General features: G+C 49.2%; 2 protein-coding genes across 2 annotated transcripts; both read left to right on the plus strand.

The window, feature by feature from the left end:
- The first annotated feature begins 10,772 nt into the window (after window positions 1-10,772).
- On the plus strand, window positions 10,773-17,688 carry LOC116450040 (hydrocephalus-inducing protein-like). Its single transcript, XM_032122082.1, has 7 exons — window positions 10,773-10,948; window positions 12,181-12,316; window positions 12,739-12,903; window positions 13,770-13,922; window positions 15,814-16,050; window positions 16,421-16,646; window positions 17,605-17,688. The coding sequence occupies exons 1-5, from the start codon at window positions 10,803-10,805 to the stop codon at window positions 16,036-16,038; spliced, it is 825 nt and encodes a 274-aa protein (XP_031977973.1). The 5' UTR covers window positions 10,773-10,802; the 3' UTR covers window positions 16,039-16,050; window positions 16,421-16,646; window positions 17,605-17,688.
- Window positions 17,143-19,840, plus strand: LOC116450041 (hydrocephalus-inducing protein homolog). Its single transcript, XM_032122083.1, has 3 exons — window positions 17,143-17,748; window positions 17,912-18,055; window positions 18,541-19,840. Exons 1-3 carry the CDS (start codon window positions 17,599-17,601, stop codon window positions 18,619-18,621), a joined length of 375 nt encoding a protein of 124 aa, XP_031977974.1. The 5' UTR covers window positions 17,143-17,598; the 3' UTR covers window positions 18,622-19,840.
- The last annotated feature ends 3,377 nt before the right edge of the window (window positions 19,841-23,217 follow it).

The raw sequence follows: 23,217 nt of genomic DNA on the forward strand, positions 1-23,217 counted from the left end.
TTAGGAAAATTTAAATGGATTATGAAGTATTTACATCATGGTGATGACAGTTGTCACATAGACACCAAAATAAGCCCTTTTAACAAAACTTGATTTATATCCTTGTTCCTCAAGCCATACTATCAATTTGTTTGGCTGATGTAGTATAATGTAAAAATACTGTTCAATATCTTCTCCTCCTGTTTATACATCCCAACACTTCTGTTGTGTTTTCTAAAAGCTCTGAGTATTTCTCACTCTGAAAAAACCCCTATATTATTTTGATAGTAACACTGAAGTTGCATGTTTCCTTTTGGCACTCAACTGAAGAAATGAAGAAAAAGAAAAGGTCAGAAAAAAATTGCAGAGGTGGATAGTAGATCACAAGGAGCAAAGTTACAGGAGATGAGTACATTACTACTGCCACTGCTTAAGAGCATCTCTCACAAAAAGCAGACTGGCTACACTGTCCTAACTCCGTAATTTCAACTCTCCATGACTTGTTTCCTGCTTTGTAAAGCTGAGTTGAGCCATGTTTACCTAATATGAATAACAACTAGTAATACACGCTTACAGTTGTCTTGTATTACTGCACCAGCACTAGGTACCCTTAGAATTTTTTAGTGTATTGCAATGCCATCCCTGAATTTAAACAGCTTCAAGATATTATTTGTAGCTTATTCTTTTACGTAATTTGTAGCAAAAGTAAAAAACGACTGCACATGTTGAATCTCCCTTTGTAAGTACTATGGTCAGTAACTGGACTGTAATGTATATGGGGATGCACACGATGCTTTATGTACTTATTCATTCTGTGTGACTCCAGACTTTGAGAAAGAGTAATCCCACTCAGCATTTTGACTCAGTTTGGTCTCAGTAATTATGGGTCCAGAGTAACTCATTAGAAGCTTGTGAAAAAATATCTCTGAACTTTACAGCAGAGCTGAAGTGTACAGAAGAATTCAATGAATAATCCAATGAATACTAAGTTTGAAAAGCATATCCAGTTATCCTACTGGCTATGTCCAACTGTTATCCACTGTTACAGTACAGTGCACAACATCACCAGGAACACTGCTCTGTGAATGTCATCTTCAGACCAATCAAATAACGCATTGTATTTTTGATCAAAATTACTTTCTACAAATTACCAAGCTGTTTCGCCTTTTTGAGGCTCTTGTTTTTTTCTTCTGAAGTATTTACATGTATAATACAGGTAGCTCCTGGATCTGCCCAAGGAAACCAAAGTGAGCTTTTAGGTTTTCTAAGCTGAGGGTCTGTTTTGCCTGTTTCTGAAGCTGCAGTCCAAGAGCAGTGACATAAAGGCTGCTGCTTTGGGAGCGGGGATGCTTCTACCTTGAATTTAAACCTGAAGGCATTGCACTAATTTAAAGCTCTTACAGCTCTGTCACTGCAAAGAATTTTCATAGGCTTTACAATACAAAGAACTCTCTTTTCCCCCACAAGCTCTTGATGCAGCTTTCTGTACCACCCTGGTTGTGCCCTCTGAGATGGGCCTTTTGCAGAAAGGAACAGGATACTTTTTAGCATAACTGTGTTTTCTGTGGAGTGTTTTATCATGGTCTATTAATATTCTCTTTTCCTCAGTTCCATAGCTACTTATGGCTTTCTAACTCATTGATTTTAATAAACCAGCTGAGCATGCTGCTGTATTCTCTTCCACTCCCCCTGTGGAAGAGAATACACTCTTCCTCCCACTCTTTTCTACTCTCCCTGCAGAGGAAAAAAAATTACCCATAAAACCAAACATAAACACCAGCTTATTAGAAGATTGGTTTCCTCTGAGCACCCTTAAGATGCTAATGGAACTGTTCATTACACAGCTTCCAGGTTGGATCTCACTTGGGCTGGTAAAAACAGGGATTTTCACTGAATAAATGCATGAGTTTGCAGGCAAGGTTCAGAACCTGTGTTCTGTTTTGCTGCAATGGAGCTCTTTTTCTTCATAGTGGCTGGTGTGATGCCATGTTTTGGATTTACGACCTTAACAGTGCTGATAACGCACCAGTGTTTTTGTTACTGCTGAGCAGTGTTTACACAGTGTCAAGGCCTTTTCTGCTTCTCCCACCACCCCAGCAATGAGGAGGTGCATGGGGAGCTGGGAGGGGACACAGCTGGGACACCCCAACAGATGGAAGAGGAATCCTATTCTACATGGCATCTTGCTGAGCAATCACTGCTGGGGGAAAGAAGGAGGAAAGGAGGACATTTGTGGTTATGGTTGAGGCCCTACTTTCCTGGAAATGGCCGAACATCTGCCTGCCTAGGGAGCAGGGAATAAATTCCTTATTTTGCTTTGCTTGCACATAAAGCTTTCCCTCACTTACTAATCTGTCTTTATCTGAACCCACAAGTTTTCTCAGTGTTGCCCTTCTGATTCTCTGCACCACTCCACTGCTGGGGAGAGATGAGAAACTCTGTGGGGTTTATCTGCCTGTCAAGAGTTAACCCACAGCAAAACCAAAACCACAGCTGTCTTTTTTTTATACTAATTTTAATAGGTAAACTCATAAATTAGGAAATAGGCCTGAAAAATCTTAGTGCCATGTCTACCTAGAGAAGTAGCTCCTTATTTTCTAGTTAAGCAGTGAAGTTCTTTGGGTAAGCTTATGCTATTGATAATGGCACGGCACTAAGTATTTATAGTAACACTAGGATAAGTGTTCAAGTTTTATGATTTTGGGAAGGCTGAGGGAATTAGGATTGTTCAGCCTGGAGAAGAGAAGCTTCAGGGCTATCTAACTGAATCTTTCCAGTACCTGAAGCAGCCTGCAACAAAGATGGAGAGAGATTATTTACAAGGGCTTGGAGTGACAAGACAAGGGGAAATTGCTTCACACTGACAGAGGGTAGGTTTATAATGGATATTAGGAATAAATCCTGTACTGTGAGTGTGAGGCCCTGGCACAGGTTGCCCAGAGAAGCTGTGGCTGCCCCAGCCCTGGAAGTTTCCAAGGTCAGGTTGGATGGGGCTTGGAGCAACCTGGTCCAGTGGAAGGTGTCTCTGCCCATGGCAGGGTGTTGGAATGAGGTAACCTTCAAAGCCCCTTCCAACCCAAACCATATTATGATTCCGTGATTCTATGACTTACTTATTCCATCTGTAGGAGTATTTTACCACGCTGGAAGATAATATAAAGAAAGGCACTGTAGTCTGAAATTGGACCATTTGCTGACAGCAGTGTAACTACACAAGAGGACTGACTGTGCCATTTTGTTTCTTCTCTAACCCCAGTGCAGGCTTGCTGACCACTGCACGATGCCAATTCACACACCAAGGCGAGGTATTTCTATTTTCTGCTCTAGTTTGTGCAAAGTAGGGAGCTGGGGGCTAAGTCACAAAAGGCTGGCTCTCTAACCATCAGAACTTCACACTATTTTATCAAACACAGGTATCAATATTCATTGGCTAAAAGCTACCTGATTAATTGGTATTCTACCTCCCAATGGTTAAATGATTCTCTGGCTTCCCATGCTAACTAGTCCCATGCTCAGTCTTTCTCTATTCAGTCACTGAGTTTCTTGGGTCGGTGGCTGTGAGTTGGTGGTTGCAAAATTCTCCTGCCAGAATTACCTTCTACCCAGTCGGAGTTGATTTTAGCACGGTTGCTGAGTCGGCCTTGTTAGTTTCTTCCTTATCTTGGGAGTTCTGCCAAGTGTCCTTGTGGCCTGTAAATTCTGCATTCTCAGTGCCCACTATCAGAAACACATCCTTCTTCCCACTCCCCCAGGTCTGAGATCATTGAAGCATGTCAAGCCCTAGACTTAACAAAGCAATTCTACCAACAAGTAATTTATCTTTCTAACACCTGGACATCATTTAGGGGCTTTGAAGAAGTATTGGCATAATTTCAGATGTGCTTTTCAATAATAAACAGCTAAATGTTACATAAAGGTGATTTCTGGACACAAAATTAATGTAAACACTGCATAGCAAACCTTCTAGGCTGCAACCAAGACAAATGATTCTTCAGTGCTCCAGTCTTTTGAGCAATCAGATCTGGTCCAATAAATTCCCGGGCTTGTCAGTGTGTTTGGAAATTCTGAGGGGAAAAGGTCAGGAGATGAGAGCCCATAGAGCATTCTCAGACTTCTTTCACTGTGGCAAAGTTTGTGTTTTAAGAGAAAACCTTTCTAGCAAGGTAGGATGTGGCTGCAAACGCAAGAAAGACAACACATCTTGTTGTATAAGGGCAGCATTCTTATTCTTCTCCATCTAGAAATTGTGCAGATGGATTAGAATGTTGATAAATTGTGAACTATCATGAACAAGGGTTCAGAGAAGGTATTTAAAGATGAATGGCAGAACTGAGCCACATGAGACTTTGAAGTCACAGTTAAGGGGCAAAAATGGGGACTGCTCACTTCCACAATGTCCTGGCATTGTCTGATTGTGACCTCTGTGCGTTTCAGGAATTTCTGTCTTTTTTAGACAGCAGTAGAAGGCTTTAAAGTCCTCATGAAATTATCTTCCTGTGTGGAAGTTTAGCTCATACCTGCTATCTCCCTGTATGACATACCATCCTTGGGTACCCATGTAAACTATCACTTGCTTGATCTTTTTTATCCAGTGTAAGAAAACCTGCAAGAAAACTTGGGCACTCGGGACATCCTTTTTCTTTCAGGGTAAGTGGAAGGGCCAGAACTACTTCCTGAGCATGCAGTTTGATTTCCCCTTACTTTGAGGTAATTTTCTATTTAAAGTCTAGCTGGTCAATTTATCAGATGATTTAAATTAAAACTGGAAACCATTTTAGGCCAGAGTTTGGAATTCAGCCACGAGTCTCTTTGTAAAATCACAGTACAAGGTGGACTACACAAGTGCTGGCATTTGCATTACTCTTTGAAGAAATAATTCAAAATGCAGTTTACATCTACAGTCTGAAGTAAAAGTTAGGAAGAACTAACATGGGAAGTGAAATCAGGACAAAGGAAACTGAGGTTTCTAGGGAAACCGGTATTTTGCACTATAAAACCAGATTTCTTTCCCCCCCACCCCCCATAAGAAAAATATACAGAAACCTTCTGGCTTCATATTTTAACCACGAGCTAAGCAATGTCCTTTCATAGTAGGTAATGAGCCAGCATCTCTCTTTAAATGTGGAGATGCTGACTAGTATCTGGAATCTCAGCTGGAGAAGGGGGCTTGTGTTACTAAATCAGATCAAAATACCAACACTATCTTGGTTGAGCTGCAGCATCAGAATTATTTCTGCTGAATGTCACCCAAGTTTCCTCAGAGACCTTGAAATCAGTGGGACTGTCAAGCATGTATAGTCCAAAAAGGAATCTCTGCACTAAGAGGTGGATCTCTAATCACCTTCAAGTCACCTCCTTAGGCAGAAGAGGGAAGAGGCTTATACTACTTTCAAATCTTTAATTCAAGGGTTTAATTTCTCCAGTTTAGAAAAGATAAATTTACTGATGGGTTAATCAAGTTAAAGGAGAAGCAAATATTAGCTAGAAAAGATTAACAGTGCTTCAAAAAGTCAACATTGCAGGATATATCTCTTATTTTAACAAGGTGGTGGTAGCAGGGGTGTTGAACCTTCTCTATTTTGAGAGAGAAATATGGGTAGGAACATGAAGGAATGAAGACAAAAGGCACTACCCTACAGGCACACCTAAAGAAAAGAATTTGGTATCAGCTCATGGGAAGCAAGCACATCAAAAGAGAAATCCATGTGAAGCTGTTCAAAAAGGTTTGTGAGTTACTTTGAAAGTGTGTGCCCTATCCAAATAAAACATTCCTTTAGGACAGGCAAGAAATCTTTTAAGTGTTCTGTGGTCTGAGGTACTGTGGGTGAGAAGCACCAGGGACATAGAACACACTCCAGTCATGCTCCAGCTTCAGGGCTATGGAGACCGAGGTCTGCAGGAGACTTCAAAAGCTCTACAGAAACAACTGAAGAGCACATCTGTCAGACAGCTCCCTGGACGAGCAGGCAGACATGAACTGGGGCACCACAGCCCTCCTCAATTAAGTACAGAGCCAAATCTTGCCGAGTTTTAGTGAGAACTGCCAAGAATTCTAGCAAAGATTCTCATGGACAGTTACAGTGATCCCTTGCCCTGCTGCTGGTCAGCAACATCAGAAAGGGAACAACTGAAGTTAAAAGGGAGGAGGTAATCTTAAATCATTAAAACAAGAGAAAATTGAGGCCCTTAACTGGGAAACTGTGACACAGACGCATCAGTGTCAAAACCAGTGACATATTTACTCCCTGTGAGGAGCCAATTTACTTTTGATTTGTCTCAACCCTGGCTGTCAGAGGCACATGGGGAAGGGGTTGCACATGTACCACGTCCAGGAGGGCAGCTAGGAAAAGATGGAGGAAAGTCACTTTGCCTGGCAAAGTTCGTGTCTCACATGGGACAGGCTGTCAGCAGGGGAACCCCGAAGGCGCCACACCCTCCACAGACACTCTTCTATCAAAGGTCTCCACCAATGAACTGCAGTGGAAGGTTGGACCGGGACAATGCTCTCCTGCCAGCAGGCGGACTTTGGAAGAAGCCAGGGGGCAGAAAAAGTAACTGCACCACAATCTGTGGGGGGTTTTTTGCAGCTTGCTACTCGAGTGGGGGGCTTTAAGACTGTGCTTTTTGCTTTTGGAGAGGCTTTGAGACTTGCTTTTTGAGTCTGGGCCCTTGTGTGTCTTGTGGTTTTGCTTTGGCTCCAGCCTGCAGAGGCCCTCGCTGGCTCTTGCCTGCCCTGGTGTCTGTCCTGCCTCCCTGTGTCCGGAGCAGCGCCCTGACTGCTTCATCTCTGCGTCCCTGCCTGAGCCACTTGTGTCCAACCCTGCCCGCGTCCGAGCCAGCCCTCGTTCTGTCTCCCTCTCTCTGCCTCCTCCCCACCCCCCAATTGGCTTCCCATTTTTCTTCCTCTTGGTCTGTCTTTTCTAGCCCTCTTTAGTAGGGCAACTCCTTTTAATTTTGGTTTTTTGTTACAATAAATGTTTGGCTCAGCTGACATAATTTCGTTCCTGACCATCTAATTCAAAAAGAGCTCATGGCAGTTTCCCTCAGTGGAACGTGACTCCCCCATCATACAATAATGCAGCGCAAGAGCAGGTTCCTGCCAGGCTCTGATTGTTCTGCTCAAACACCTCAGCCAGGAGCTGGGAACAGAGAGATGCCTCCATCAGGAAAAAGCCATTCTGAGCGGGTTAGCCCAGTCTAGTGGCAGTGCATCCTTATCCTGAACACGAGTGCTCCTTGACAGGAGCCCCCGGCAGTGCAGTGAACCATCTTTTCTGTTGGACATGACAGACCTGGAGCAACATGTGCATGACTCCGGTGCCAAGGAGGAGCAGCATTCACTCTCCGTGGAGGACTCGGAGGAGGGTTTGTTTCTGGGAGACGCTGGTGTTGGGGAAGTGGGCTTCCCCTGGACGGTCATGGGATGGCTGATAAGGAACAAACGCTGCCACGCCTGGCCCTCGGTCAGGGCGCTGCACCGGCCCCCCCCGGCCTCATGTGACAGCCTGTGAGGAAGGGACCCGCGTCCTTTGTCCTTCTCTGCTCTTGAAAGGGTCCCGCGGGCCCCGAGGAGCTCACACCGCGCTCCGCCCCCGCGGGAGGCTCCTGCGGCGTTTCCCGAGCTGGAAGAGCCTCTGCCTCTCGCCGCAGCACACCATGCCACCGTGTGGCAGGTATTGCTTCCCGGCCTGACGCATCCAGGCTAAAACTTGCTGCTTCCGTCCCGGAGTTAGTAAGCAGAGCCCTCTGTCCTGCTGAAGTGTTTCCACAGCACAAGGAGAGCCCTTAGCAGGATGCTGCTGCCTGGGAGCTGCTATGGGTGAACCAAGGCTCCCAAACGCTGAGCTGCCTCTGGGTCCTGGACACTTCCAGAGACCGGCAGGGCAGGAGAGGGACCTCTGGGACAAGCCCGGCCCGTGGAGGTACCAGACTCCTGTGGATGCCAAGCAGGAGCTGGACCCACAGCTGGAGAGGCCACGTGTAGATGATTTCAGCGCTGTTGTATCGCTTCCTGCTCGCTGGGATGCAGCCTGTGGACACAGGAACATCCTGTCTCTGAGGGGACTTTTGCTGCAAGACAATGGGCCGACTGAAAAGTTAAAAAAATAGCTTTCTCCGCTGGCTATGTACATCACCCTGGATGTATTTTGTTTTGTTTTTCCCTTTCTGCCACTCCCACCTCATTCACTCTCATCAGGCTGCTCTCCCGCCTTGTTTTTGTAGTAACAGCTCATGCCAAGAACTCCTCTGAGCTGTACCCATGGGCTGGTAGGGCAGGAAGCTGCGGGCAGGCACCATACAGGTCTTTCTCCAATTTCCAGGTCAAGTATTTCAAGAAAAAGCCACTTCTGGGAAAGGGTTAAACCAAGCCCCTGGGAAGCTCATGACCAGTGGTCTCGGTCTCCCTCTGGGACTCAGCAGTGCTGTTATGACCCAGCCCACTGCGGGGCTGGGGCAGTGAGATGCCGGTCAACCCCGTGGATTGAATTTCCCGGGGACACAGACTCGGAGGGTGGCTCAGAAGCTTAAGCCACATCCCCCGTGGGCTGCGCCCGGCTCCAAACTGCCTTTCCCTGTTCGAGAAAATTCTCTCTTACTCGGTCGTTCACTGGTTCTTTGTTGTATCTCCCGCCTCCCGGTTTCCCCCATTGGTTCTTGTTGAATTGTATCCTCCCCCTGGCTTGCAACTCATTGGTTGTTTTTCCCTTTCCCTGAGGGTTTCAAGCTCCCTATAAAACTGAGGGAAAAGCCTCCGCGGGATTAAGGTGATTGCTATGTTCTGATTGCTAAACTTCTGACAGTAAACCTGTTAGGAAGCCAGACCAGAAAGCCTCTCTCTTCCGTTCTCTCCGAGCTTACGTGAGCCTGTATCATCGGCTCCTGCCGTGTTCCCTCTGCAAAGAAGCCAGCGAGCGCGCCCAGCCAGCGCCTTTCCCGATGCTGAGGTCGCTTCTGCGACGCACAGAAGTAATGCAGCTGGACTCTGATCGAGGGCACGCCAGAGCCCGTGCAGCGAGCACAAACTGCGTTACAGCACAGGCTGAGGGGTTCCAGTGGCAGCAGCTTGAGGCGGGATGTGTGACCAAGATTATGTGCCACAGTAGCAGATGCCCTGGCCCCTCCTCAATCCCCTAGCAGTGGTCACTTCTCCAGGGTATGTATGACCACAGTTCATGTAAAACTAAGATCAAATACACTGCAGACAAGCAGCAGGAGCTGCCAAGGAGTGCTGAGAGGATTTGTCTTTTTCTGTAGAGAAACCCAAGCACTGACTTTTAGCGGGGGGAGGTCCCGAGTGCAGGGAGCCGGCCAGAGTCAGGACACGAACATGGATACGATTTGAGCATTGTGCTCCGCTTTATTGTTTACTTAACACCAACTTATATCTTTTTTAGAAAGATTCACGCCCTATTCCCACGAGACAGCCCCTAAGCAGTGGGGGAGCTGACCAGTGTCTAACTTTGCCAAGGATTTTCAAGGCTGCCTGCTGCCGTTTGTCCTTTTTGTGCCTCCCTTGCCTGCCTGCTGGAGTCACTGCTGGAGTCACTGCTGGAGCCAGCAGTGGTCACCGTTGATGGGCACGGAGAAGCTCTGGGCTGTGCCTGCTGTTGGTTTTTTCTCCCCATGTGTGTTTGAACGACTCTTGCTAAGTAGGCTGTGGGAGATGTCTCCTCCACACAGAGCTGGCCAGCCAAGCCAGATGTCCACTGCAATGAGCTGTAGTTCAGATAACAAAGAGCTAAAATCCAACCACAGTTTTATCCTACCAGGATATTCACACCAGGAATCAGGAGATATTGATGCCTAAATGGATATTGATGTCATTTTCTTAGGTTTTCCTCGCACCTTGAGGTGCTGCCTGTCAAACGCCTCCCTGGTACCCATGGCCTTCAACCTCCGTATTCCTGAGGACGGCTCGGGAGAGCTCAGTGTTTGCAGCTTCGATCAAGTACACAAAACCGCTTGCCCGTCCTGGAGGAAGGGAGCTCAGGGTTTTATGAAGCCGAGGGAATTTTACATCAACCCCTGCAGAGGGAGCGTGCGCTCCTTGGAATCCCAGGATATTGAGGTATGGGAAGAGTGCAGCTGGTGAGGCTGAAGCTTCACTGGAGTGTGGGAGGGCTTTAGCTCTGCCAGCTTTGGGCATCGTGTGCATGAGAGACCTGCACCCGTGTGAGGCCTCTGTTAGCTGGGGTGCTGGGGATGCTCCTGAAGGAGCTGTTTTGTCTCCAAAATCACAAGCTGAAACCGTGTACCAGATGATCAGTACAGAAGCCATTCTTGTGCTTTTGAGAGAGATTTCTTTGACTGAAAGTGGGCAGAGGAAGGATGAGGACAGGAGGTGGCTGTAAGAGATGTGTCATTGTATAAAGCAGTTTGCTTTTCTTCCTGGTCTCATTTCTCCTCTCCTGGGGAGCAGATGAGTTGTGTTCACTGCAGGGATCTCCAGGGCAGACAGAAAAAACTCTGCAGCCATGAACTGCCCAGCCCCTGCTGGGCAACACTTTGCCATCAATTTCTTGCTGTAAAGCTGAACTCGTTCTGTTCAAGACAACGGATTTCTTCTGCATTTATGTCATTGCAGTCAGATGAAAAATTGGCCCCTTAATTTGAATACAGTGGTGCATAGAGCTTTACTCTAATGTTTTAATTTAGCTGACCTATGCCCTGATAGAAGGGTGTGTTTAACAAATCCGGTGTTGCCAGAAGGCTTGAGTTACTCCCAGAGACTGTGCTCTACACATGGACCAGCAGAAGAATTAAGGCAAAATCCTCCCTTTCCTTACCATGAAACAAGAACTGGAGGACACCACACGTGGGCAATGAGCTTTTGTAAGGAAGAATTTACTGCTCTTCTCTTCCACCAGGTGACCCTGTGTTCCAACACCGTGATGGAGTACTACCAGTATATCCTGGTGGATGTGGAGGGTATTGGCGAGGGAGTGTTGGCACTGACCGTCATGGGCAGGTATCAGCATTTCCCTGGCCTCTCCCAGCACACTGCCGTGCACAGGCTTTGCTGGCTGCAGCTCCCAAGGAGAAGTGTTGCTTAATGACCTCGTGTTCTGCCCAGCTGGACATGAGAAGAGCAGTACTTGGAAAGCAGCCTGTGGTGAAATGCACCCCTGCTCCCACCCAGCATGATCCTGGGCCTTTTTCTAAAGGGAACAGGAATGATATAATTTATTGGCCTGGTTTTTGGTGCTTGAGGTGGAATAAATTTCCCAAGGGCCTCCTCTCCTTCTTCCTGCAAGAAGTGGAGTTGTGCTGGGTTATGAGCACCTTGCAGCATTGGTTTGGGACACAGGGAGCAGCCTGCTGAGAATCGGGCTCTGGTTCTGTTACTGAGGGCACTTGCCAGTGGGCAAGTGGCTCACAGCAAGAGTGGTGAGGGCAAAAGATCTTAGGAAGGAAAAACAGCCCTTAATGGGGCAGGTCAGCTCTAGTTTTTCTCCTTCCCTCTGCTTCCCATTTTGAGCTTTAACGTTCTCAGACTTAACCCAGAAGTTGTTCTTGCTGCAGCCAAATTCCATCTCACGATGCTGCTGTGGGCATCAGTTTAAGGACAAGAGGGCTGCAGCTCCGTCTCCCAGGCAGAGCCGTCCAGTCAGTGCCTGGGCAGCAGTTTTGTCAAGCAAGTGCAAAGGGGGACAGTCAGTGTGGAGACCTGTGGCATGAAGGACCGAGGGAGCTGTAGGGAGAGGGTGATCACCCATTCTGTAGGGCAGGTGGTGGCTTGTGCCCTTCAAGGCTGGGGAAAACCAGCTGAGTTCTCAGGCCAGGGCAACAGTACCATGGGAGAGAAGGGAGTCATTTTTACTGAGACACTGTAGTCTGGTGTTCTTTGAGCCTTGGTGAGCACTGGTCCTTGTTGGCAAGGCTCCCCCAGAGCTCATGGATCACTGGGACTGTTCCAGGAGTCCTTTCAAGCCTTCTTGGGTAAAGGAGGGGCTGAGGCAGCTGTGGGACAAGTGCTCTGCCTGGGGCACGTGGCAGCCTCTGGGTGCTGCCTCTCAGGGTTTGCCCCTCCTTGACAAGACATGTTTGAGTGGGAAGACTTTGAAGGCAATTTATCACTGTAGGGCTGTTAAATGTTGATTTGACAGTGACAAAGTGTTACACTCCATTTCACAACCTTCAGGGGTAAACGTTCTCCATCCTCAGTAGCTCTGATTCCCTTGTTGCCATCTCTTTACCCAGATGCATCGTTCCTAAGCTGACAGCGTACCCCTACATCCTGTGCTATGATGAGTGCCATCTGAAGGAGCCGTATGAGAGGAAGTTCCTCGTTGTGAATAACAGCCACATTCCTGGCTGCTACGGGCTTATTGCCCAGGTTTGGCATCACATCCGCCTCCTCCTCGCGGAGGAGTATTAGCGGGGAAAAAAGGGTTTGGTTTGCTGGTTTCTATTCAATCTTAAAGATCTGCTGAGAACAAGATCCTACCGGAATGTAAAGTTTAGGGTGCAGTTTAACCTCCTGAGGAAGCAGTTCTGTTCTAGTCTTCAGGGTGTGGGAGATCTTAGAGGGTTGTGAAAAGCTGCTGCATCCACAGACACCAACGCCTGTGCTGGCAGCCTCCTTGCAGGACCCCCTGAGAATGCTAAGCCTACAATTCCTGCATCTTGTTTGTGCCTTTCACCTTTGTCCTGGGGATTTTTAGAAGTGTGTGTGAGTTGCCATTGTGGTGGATGTTAAGGAGTTTAAAGTTTCTTCAAAGGTCCCTCTGAAGCTGCGTTTGATTCTGTCCCTTCTAGAAACGTGAGGAAGATACTCCTGTGTTCTACTCCAGCTCCAAACCCTGTGGGATAGTCCAGCCTTTCAGCGTAGCAGAGATTCCAGTTACAATCGAAGCCCAAAAACTGGGCAAGTATGACACCAGTGTCCTTATTGGCGTGTTCGGGGATGAAGGAAACCCGCTGGTGAGTGCAAGGGGAGACGTGTGCCTTTGTGCAACTCGTCCTGGCAGGGTGCAAAGCGTACAGGGATTCTTCAGGGAAAACAGGCACAGACTGGTGTGGAGAAGGACAGAAGGGATTGGTGGCATACACAGCTCATGCCTTATAGGTGGTAATCTCAGTGTCTGACACAGCATATCGTTCATCTAAGCTGGAATTGAGGATAATTTTAGTTAATTAATCTTTAAAATGCTACTAACTTTGGAAACATCTGTTTAAAAATGTCATCTCTGTGAGCACAAAAGAGGATGTCAGAAGATTTCTGGGAACCTTGAGCTTTCTGTAAAAGAAAGGAAAGCTGGTATTTGGAAAGTAGTTGCAAGGATTTAAACATCTTAAAACATATGGAAATGATGATGCCAAATCCCCTGGATGGCACCATCACACTGGGCCAGTGTGGCACTGCATGTAAATCAGTCAACAAGGAGGGCCAGGCAGTGCAGGCTGTGGCAGGGAGCCCGAAGTTTGACAAAACAGTTGCTTTTAACTATCATGCTCCTTACCTTAAAGAGGAGGGTTTCTCCCCTCCAGAATAACCAGTTGTTTAACTGTCAGCCTGGTCTTAACTACAGATTTCTTGCAAAGCTTTTACCTTTGGGCCAATAATTTGTAGTTCGAAACTTTCTCTTACCGTAATCCTTTTTAATTCAGAGGTGAATGTGTCTTTTTTTCTTTTTCCCCCCAAAAGCCCAGCTTTCAGCTGGAGAGTGATAGTTGTCCCTAAAGAAATAACTTGAGGAGGATTGAGCTGTTTAAGCCTTTTTAGCTTTCCCTGTTGTGGTTTGTTTTGGTTTTTTTTCCAAATCTTTCTTGCCTGTTTTCTGGAACAGAGACAGGTTTTACGGAGCACTGGAACACGGGCAGACATCTACCCAAGTCCAAGACTGATAGAAGTTGGCATGATCACGGCTCTACATCGTAATACACACACCTTTCACCTCGTCAATGAGGGTTTAGTCACTGCAGACTTCAGGATGAAGATCGTAAGTATCTGGGAGGCTGTTTTCCAGGGAAATTGACTGGTCAGTAGAAGCCATTACTTGGTTTTTATATGCAAGATTGCCATATCGTCCTGTGTGAGAGGAGGCAAGATACTCCAATATTCCATCTGAGCAAGGCAAGAAGAACCTGGCTCTGGGCTGGTTTTAGCTGGGGCAGCCCTCAGTGAAATCAGGTGCAGAGGTGTTAGAGCAGAAATGAGTCTGGACTGTGTTGACAAGTTCTCCCTTAATTTTATGGAAGGTCTTTAGCTGTGTGCACATTTTTGGAGCTCTGAGATCAAGAGAAGCCGGTGGCCCTGTGCTCCTGACAGGGCACGGACTTCCCCATGGGTTCCCCTGCTCCATCTACATTTGCTTTGTGCCAAACTGCTGTTAATGGCAGAAACCAGGGGGTGAGATCTGCCCTCAAACTGCTCGTGGGGAGGCAAGTTTCACACACCTGCTGTGGGTCAAAGCAGTAGGGCCCTTGCACACAAATGCACCCGTGAGGCTTGTGCAGCCCCAGAGCCTGTGGGCTCTGTAGCAGTGAATATCTCGGGAGACCTCCTGCAGAGAAGGGCTGTTTATTTCGTGGGGGCCACACAGGGGGATGAGCTGCAGGGCCAGAGCTGGAGCTGCTCCTCTGGCAGGAGGAGCAGGGCTGGTGCAGCCGGGAAGGGTGCATGGCTTGGGGCTGAGCGCGGTGTGCTCCCTGCCGGAGGGGGGATCTGGGAGAGGCTTGAAAAGAGCGTTGAAAAGAGGTTTGATCTTCTACGTATTGGGTGGGTTGAACTTGTGGAGCTTGGGTAAAACCTGACACTGTGGACTTGTTTGTGTCCGTGGATAAAGCGTCAGGCCGTGTGGGAGAGTCCAGGCTCAGCCTCCTGGGCCAAAGAGGAGCGGGGTGAATTTTCCTCTTGCCGCTTTTCCAGCTGTTTGGGGCATAAACAAACATAAGCCCAAAGTGGGGGATTGCCAGGGCAGCTTTCCCTGACTCCACAATGAAATTCTGCTCTCCACCTCTGCAGGGAGCAGAGCACCTTGGCTGGGTGGGCCTGGCATGGAAAGGATGGGTTTGGCATGCTCGTACCAGGCACTGACCTGCAGAGCTGTGTCAGTCCAGCTGTGCTGCTGTAAGGCCTCTGCTCCCTCCCCGGGGCATTTCCAGCTCTCCTGCCCCATCTGCAGAGGGAGGTCCATGAGAAACCAGAGGATGAGAATGCTTAGGAAGGCCATGCCATGCCCACAGGGCACGCCTTGCAGGTGTTTTCCTGCTTCCTGCTTTCCTGCTCTGCTCTTACCATTTAGGGCTGACTTTTCCAAAGCAGAGGGCACTGGGGCACCCCTCTACAGCTGATGGTCAGTGGGAAGCGAGGGCTTCGGTCCTTTAGGGGATGTTGAAAAGCACTGACTTGGGAAAGGAGACTTTGGGGTTTTGCTCAGCTGGCTTTGCAGAGTTATTCCTGAGGCTGTCAGCAGTGTCCTCCAGCCGTGTGGCTGCTGGGGTGGGATTTGAGCAGTCCCGGCTTCCTCTGGCCTTGAGCCTTTGTGCAGACCCAGCTCTGCTGTCGGGAAGCCAGGAGAGAGTAAATAGTTTCCCTTGGCAAGCAGTCCAAAGAGAGACTGGAGGGTGAATAACCGTCTCCTGAGGAGGAGCATCCCTTGGCTTGATCAAAAGTGGGACAATGACATGAGTCTGTTAAAGGAAGGTAAAATACAGGTTGTATACGCTCTTGGAGAGTTGCTGTTGCCAGACACCACAGCTTAGATTTAGGGAAATTAAACCTTTATGGTTTTTTACACTCATCTCCTTAGTCTTCCTGTTTCCTGCACCTCACAGTGGAGCAAGGTCTGTGGTTTCCATCCTAAGTTGGTGCTTGGCTTGTCTTAACAGGCTGGCAAATGCTCCTGCTGGAGTATTGAACCCAGTAAAGGAGTGGTCCCCCCTAATGCTGAGGTGTCTGTGCTTGTCACAACAAACCTGAACGACACAGTCCAATTCCTCGACAAGGTGAAGCTGTCCATTGAGAACAGCCCTGTGACCATCCTCTCTGTCCGGGCTGTGGGCATTGGCACCACAATTGTCACCGACAAACCTCTCGCTCCGAAGCTCGACTAAGCCTCACTTCAGGTAGGAGCCTCTCAGCTTCCCCTTCTCCTGTGGGTTCAGCAAGGAGCAATTTTTCCATAGTCCTTCAGGCTAGATCTTCATCAGTACTCAAGGTTGCAGCTCTGTTTCCCTGAAACCACAGGAAGTCCTTTAGAAATATGTCCTCTGAGAGTCACTAGATATCCTGGAAAGCCACAGAAATGGAAAAGCTGGAAGACCTGTGTGTGGCTGTGGCTGTGGCTGTGGCTGAAGCTTTGAGCTTGGGCCGCCTTTTGGGCGGAGGTTTTATTGCAGACTGTGCAGTCAAGGAATGCCATCAGGGTGCTGAAGCTGAGTGATCACAGGGAAACAGCAGCTCCTGTGACATCTTCCACCTCTGCTTCTCCTCTAGCTTCACTCCCTGCCGTTACCAGTTCAGAGTGACAAACAAAGGACGACGCATCCATCGGCTGTACTGGACCACTCGTCCCCCTGCCCTCGGAGGCACCAAGAGTAAAAATGCTTCGCAGACCCCCAGAGCTGGCAGCCCCGTGTTTAAGCTGCGACCGCTGCACATGGACCTGAGGCCGGGCCAGACTGTGGAGATGGTGCTGGAAGGCTGCTCCAGCACTTCCCAGGTGAGGCCCCTGCCAAGGGCTGAGCCTTCCCTCTCAGGTCCCCTCCACTGGGGCTTCTTCTGCAGTCCCTTGACGTTTGCCTGGGAAAGGAGCCAGTGACTTGAAGAAACTGTTTCAAGGCCAGTTGCATTCCTTGCTGGCCACCATCAGTTGCTAAGGCTCTTTTGTGTTTCTATAGCTACCATAAACCCAACCTGCTGATCCAAAAAACCAGGCTGAAGGAAGTATTGCTCCTTTGGGCAAACGGGAGGTTACCGCTGTCCTGTGCTGAGGCAGAAAGGAAGAGCAGAGAAACTGAGTTAGACTAGAAGCCCGGGCAGGAAGTAAATTTAACTAGTGTCAAGTGGTTTTTGCGAGGGAAGCAGGGAGTAAAACGAAAGCCCCGTGAATGGCAGGAGTGCCTGGGAGCAGCATTGCTTTTCCTCTGAAGACAAACACAGGCAGAGGGCTGGTCTAGCCCTGAGTCCTGGAGGCGAAAAACACAGTGTGCCAGCTCTAATGATCAGTGTGTGTGTGATGTCCATCTACGTGGGAAAGTGTTCCCAGGGATCATTAGAATTGACAAATTGACTTTTGTCAACTTTTCTATTACTGCTTGCCCCAGTCTCTCAGGGGCAGACAGGTTTTGCAGCACCCTTGGAGAGCAACTCGGGAGATTTTAGCAGAGTCTGGAGGTGTTCTCCTACCCAGACCTTTCTTCCCAGGGGAAATGCAACTCTGCAGAGAAGCTGCCAGCTAACCCTGGTATGCATTCCCTGGCCCCAGGAGCCCTGGGCACAGATATTTAGAAGAAATAGGTGGCAGCACAGAAGGAAAAGAGAGCTATTGAGGAGAGCAGAGACTAATTACAGTCAGTCCTAATAAGTGACGGGAATAGGGCCCATGGGAGGCTGGCGAGCCAGTGTGGGGTGTTTGGCCTGCCAGCACCCACCGGGTGACAAGTTACTCTTGCATGCAGGAGGTGAAGGACCGGCTGCTGTGTCACGCCATGGTGGGGAAAGAGGGCGTAAAGAAGCAGATAATGCAAGTGGATGTCAGCTGCGAGTTCATTTGCCCTGCTGTGCAAATGTCTTCTAGAACAATCACCTTCTGTGGGGAGAAGGTAAGTCTCTGGATTGCATCCTGGCATTTAAAGGTGTATCTGTTAAATTGGCTGGAAGTAAACAGAGATGCACTTCTGGGGTTGAAAAATGTGAAATGCATTGGAAGGGGAAGGAGGTCTGTGGCCACTTGAGGTTGTTTTTCCTTGTCTCCTGTTGTTGTAGAAACCCAGCGATGAGCTGACTCTGCAGTACCAGCCTTTGTCTTTAAAAAACACCTGTGCCCTGCCACTCGACCTTCTGCTGTACTTGGAGCAGCCATTCATGGTCTGTGATGCGGACCAGCAGCTCCTCCCTGCAGATTCCAAGGTGAGCATCTGTGGGCTCCTCCAGGGGGGTTTGAAGAGGAGGGATGTAGTGGTGCCTTTCTGTTGGGAGGTCCTTGAGTCAAGAAGTTTATTCTGTAGTGTCAGCAGTGGATTGGCCTGAGCTGCTGCATCAGCAGAGCTGCTGAAGGAAACAAAATCTCATCTGAATTGGTAACATCCATGCTGGCTCTAAGACACGAGGAGAAGGGAGCAGGAAAGCAGATCGGGGCCAGGCATGCAGTAAAGGTGTCTCCTGGAAAGCATCCCAGCTCTCCAGCAGCCATCCCCTTGTATTGCTGCTGAGCACAGAAAGGGTAGCCTGAGAGGATCTTGGGCCAGAGCGTGGTGCCTGCAGTCAGACCCTCACTGTAAAGAAATGAGGGTGAACTGAGAAGCTGGGGTCACACTTTGAACGTTTACTGTTTCCTGCTGTCAGACCTTGGGACTTGATCACAAAGGTGATAAATGCTCTTTGTCTCCTTGCAGCCCATGACGCTGGATGTAGGGGAGGAACTTCATCTCTGCATCCAATTTAACCCAGCTTATGAGAACGATTTGAACAGCTGAGTAGCAGAGAGGGCTCTCAGGGTGCGCTTCGTGGGGCACCCTCATGAGGAGCACATCGCTGTTTGGGGAGAAGTCCACTTCCCGAATCTCTGTCTCCAGGCCAAGGCCGTGGACTTCGGCTGCATCGTGAATGACACTAAAAAAGTGTTGTACATGGAGATGACCAACTGCAGCCCAGTTCCTGCCCAGTACCACTGGTCATTCCGGATGGACAGCCAGGTGAACACCATAAGGCACCTTTGCCCTCTGCTTAAAGCTCTTCTTCCTGGTGTCCTGTTTGTACTTTGCAACGACCAAGGATGTTTGCCTGGGATTTGACAAAGTGTTTTTCAGTTTTCCTTGTGGAAATAACACTGACCAGCCATGGTCAGGCTGGCAGTTCAGGGAATAGGTGACCTCCAGCAGTTTGACAGTGGGCTGGAAACAATGTCCTCCAGCCAAACTGGGATTGTAAGACATTGCCAACACCTTTCACAGAGCCGATAACCTGGAGCGCTGCTTTATCTCTGGAGCGACAAAGCCATGCTTAGGCACTTGGACAAGCAGATCTATAATGTGACCTCTCGTCCTTCCCTGCCAAGCTGATTTGTAGTGCTTTCCTACAAAGCACCTACACAGAACATGGTGCTGCTGTCCCAGTCTCTTACTGCTGCTTTGCCGTCGGCCCCATAGTGGTTTTCTGTGGGAAGGAAAGCTGCTTTCTCAGACCTCTGTGGCCTGAGGGAAAGACCACCTTTAACACCTGTTAAACCACACTCTCCTTCCCAGAGCAGCTCTTTGGTGTTTGACAGAGATCAGCAGGTTCTGCAGCTTTAGCAATGGCTGCAGCTGTTGAGGGGAGTTCCTGTCTGAACAGCCCTGGAAGCAGGGCCATCCAGGGCTGGGCTGTGCTTCCCAAGCCCAAGAGCAATCCTGCACTCATACTGGGGCACATCTAGGAACACATTTTGGGCAGTTCCTCCCACTGTGACCTCTCTGCAGAGTGCAGAAGTCTGAGCTGGGCAGTTTCCATGACAGAAGCGAACGGTTTTTCCATAGTGCCCCAGAAGCCAAGCCAAGGTAACCACTGGGCATTGAAGTGCTGCTGTTACCAAGAATGGAGCTCATCCAGAAACAGCTTCCTTTGGGGCATTGGGATCTGGCTCAAAGGCGATGACCTCTTGTAGGTACAAAAATGCTGTTAGTGAGGATCTTCTTGTTATTTTCTAAGTCCGTGAGAGATTTTTCTCTCTCACAGAAGAGGTAGCAGGGAATGTAAACAACCAAGCCACCTGCAACCTTGGAAAGTCTTGTTTATGGTATAGTAGAAAATATTTTGATAATGGATGTTTTAGGATTTTGGCCAATCACCCCCAAGGGGTGGCTGGTCCTTTGTCCAATTAGACTATGAAGAAAAAAGTCTATAAAGGAGTTTGTAAAATAATTAAATAAATCAATCTTGCTGCACAATTCCTGCCTGCTGGATCTTCTCCTCCTCCTCCTCCTCCCTACGGCTGCGGGACACGGTGATATACTGTAGGAACCAGGCCTGTGGTAATAACCTCTGTAGCTCTGAGGAGGGTTGTGTTTGACTGTGTGGGGAACACTTGCAGCCTGGCACGGTGTCAGGCAGGCACGGCTTGAGTGTGTCCCCAGCGTGGCATTAGAAACACAAGCAGAGCACCTGCTGTGATATAAAGCAGGGAATGTGACCTGAGTTACCTGGGGGTGTTGGAAAGTATTAACTTGCCCCTAGCCCTCCCAGCAGTGTTGGGGAAACATTCCAGATAAACACCTGGGAGAGCTGCAGAGCTTCTGGCGTTGGCCTTGAGGGGGACGAGGAAGGGTTGGCGCTTTCAGGCGGGTGCTGGGGGGGCTGTGCTGGCTCATCACTGGCCAGATCTGCCCCTTGCTGTTTTAGTCTCACTTTTTTCACAGTTTCTCTGTCTTTTCCTTTCCTGCTGTGCTTTTTGCCTCCCCATGAGATCTTCATCTCTGTCCTCTGTAGTTCCTCATTGCAAGCAGTTACCAGCTGGCTGCACTGCTGCAAGCCCAGCATCATCCCTGGGCTGCTCTGAGCATGGACCTGCTCCAGTCTGCTTTGGCAGTGGCTGTTACTGAGCTCACCACACCAGCACCCAGCCAGGGGCTGCATCCCGATGAGGAGCTGCTCTTGCAGGCATACCTCTCTCCCATTACAGGGCCATGACCGCAGTTATGTTATTTTCCAGGTTCCTCCCTTCACCACCTGCATTCAAACCCTGGTCATCGAGGAAGGAGCAAGTGTTTCCAAGGAGACGCTCCAAGTCTGCAGGTGTGGAGGAGCCAACCGAAGCCCTGCAAGCAATGCAGGATCCTGCCCAGGAGGATCCTGCCCAGGAGGATTCCACCCAGGAGGATTCTGCCCAGGAGGATTCTGCTCAGGAAGATCCTGACGAGGAGGATCCTGCCCAGCAGCCAGCAGATGCAGAGGACTCCCTGGAAGCAGAGGTAGATTTTCTTGCACACCTACCACTTGTGTTGCCTCCCCAGCTTGCCACCAAAAAGTCATGCTTGTGCTGACCTCCCTTTTTGCTGCCCTGCTGTCCTGTGCCATGAGAGAGGGCTGGGCAGCAGGGCCAGTAGCTGGACATGGGGTATCCGGGGAGGGAGAAATAGGAGAGTTTTGCTTGGAGAAGCCCACTCACTCAGATCCTACAGACCTAGGCTGAATTTGGGATTTTTTTTCGGCTTATTTTCTTTACAATGTCAAATGAGGTCTTTATCTGCATCGTGATGAGAAGGCTTCCAGCTTCCTGTGTGTGTCAAGCCATGATGAGCCCTGATCTCCATGTACCCGCTTCCCAAGCCAGCCTGAGCGCTCCCATTTCTGCCTTCACCCAACAGCTGGTGTTGCAGTGACAGCCCCAGAGGTGTCTTTTATAGAGCAAGCCTTTGCAAAGTGACTGTCTCTTCCTCTGAGCAAGGAAAAAGGCCTTTGCTCTGCCAACTTGCCTGGTGAACATCAGCGCTTTGGAGTGGGAAGTGGCCCCTTGTTCTGCATCATGTGGAACAGAGGCTGCTCATGGGGCAATAAAGAAAAAGATGTAAGGAAGCACAGAGGAGTTTCTCAAAGTCCCAGTGTTGGCATTAAGTTTAAGGAGAGGGGTTGTACCTGCCCACACACAAACCCCTGTTGCTTTAACTCTGCACATTTTTTTCTGAATCAGGGGAAACAAAGCCCTATAGATGCAATGAATAGCATGGCTGAGTGTTTTCAGACAGAAGCCTAAAATCATCTTTATTTCCTGGTTGTTGCCATGTTGGATGCACGAGTAAACCAGGGAAATTCAAGTGGCCATCGTAGAATCCTGGAACGGTTTGGCTTGGAAGGGACCTTCAGAGACTATGTAGTTCCAACCCTGCCTGCCTCAGTGCTGGGGGCACCCAGTTCCCTCGTTCAAGTTTGATGTAGGAAGTGCAGATGGAGCCCAGGTCTGATCTGTGAGTGGGCTTGGACCCACACTCGACTGCTGGCATGGACATTTCCACACTTGATTTGAGCCCAGGGCCCTTCTGCAGTGCTTCTGGTGTGGTGAGGTGGTGGAGCCTGCAGCAGAGTGATCTTGCTCAGACCAGCCAGCTGCTCACTGCAGCCCGTGGTGCTTGTTTTCCAGGAGCTATCATGCACTGCTGTGGAGTCTTGGAGGCTGGTGGGGAGGAGGGGGACTGAGTCGATTCACAGCGGTGGGGCACCTCGACTTGGGAATGCAGGAGGTAAGTGGGAATCTGTCTCACTTCCATGTTTCCAGTGTGGAAGGTGGTTGTGTAGCCCCCACTCCCACTGGTGGCCCTCAGCATAGCCCACAGAGGGGTCTCGCATCCCTCCAAGCCCATCACAAAGCTCTGCTGAAGCAGCTGGTCACCGGAGAGGCCATGTGAGATATCTTGTAGGGCTGCCCCAGAATGCTCCCTGTGCAGCACCTGTGGAGGGCATAGCTCCCATTTACCTCATCAGGTGGTTGACAGGAAAGTTTTGTAGGAACTTTTGCTGTAGCAGCTTGAGAGAGCAGCATGTAGATCAGAGAAAGAGGGAGAAGCCTCAGAAGTCAGATGAGCTGGGCTGAAGTCCTTCCCCCAGCTCCAAGGGCTCCCGCCTCCGAGTCTCCTGTTTATCTGAAGGCAGCGAGAAGTGTTTCTAAAGGCAAGTTCTGCAGCAGAGAGAATTTCTTGCTGGCTTACTTTCATGTAGTGTATACTCATCGTTAAGTGACGATGGGAGAAGATTTTCCCCATGGTCCCTCCACTGGTCAGTGGCACGGACACAGGATGAGAACCGGGTGATTCTGGCTGTGTTTGGGGAGTAGGCCTCTCCAGAGATGACTGTACTTCACTCCAAGCCACAGCTGCTCTTCTGCATGCATTTCCACGCTCAGCACCTCCATCTTGCCTCCCCTCCCTCCAGTTTTTCGATGTCCTGCCCCTGTGGGGTGTGCTGCCGCCGGGCCAGAGCGAGCTGGTCACCTTCAGCTTCTTTAGCCATGCCAACATTGTCGCCTGTGTCACAGCGCTGTGCCACAGGGAGGGGGGCCCCACCTACGAGGTGGAGGAGATCAACCAGGGGCTGCAGGTACTGCA

The sequence above is a fragment of the Corvus moneduloides genome, chromosome 12 (assembly GCF_009650955.1).
Source record: "Corvus moneduloides isolate bCorMon1 chromosome 12, bCorMon1.pri, whole genome shotgun sequence".
NCBI classification, from domain to species: Eukaryota; Metazoa; Chordata; class Aves; order Passeriformes; family Corvidae; genus Corvus; species Corvus moneduloides.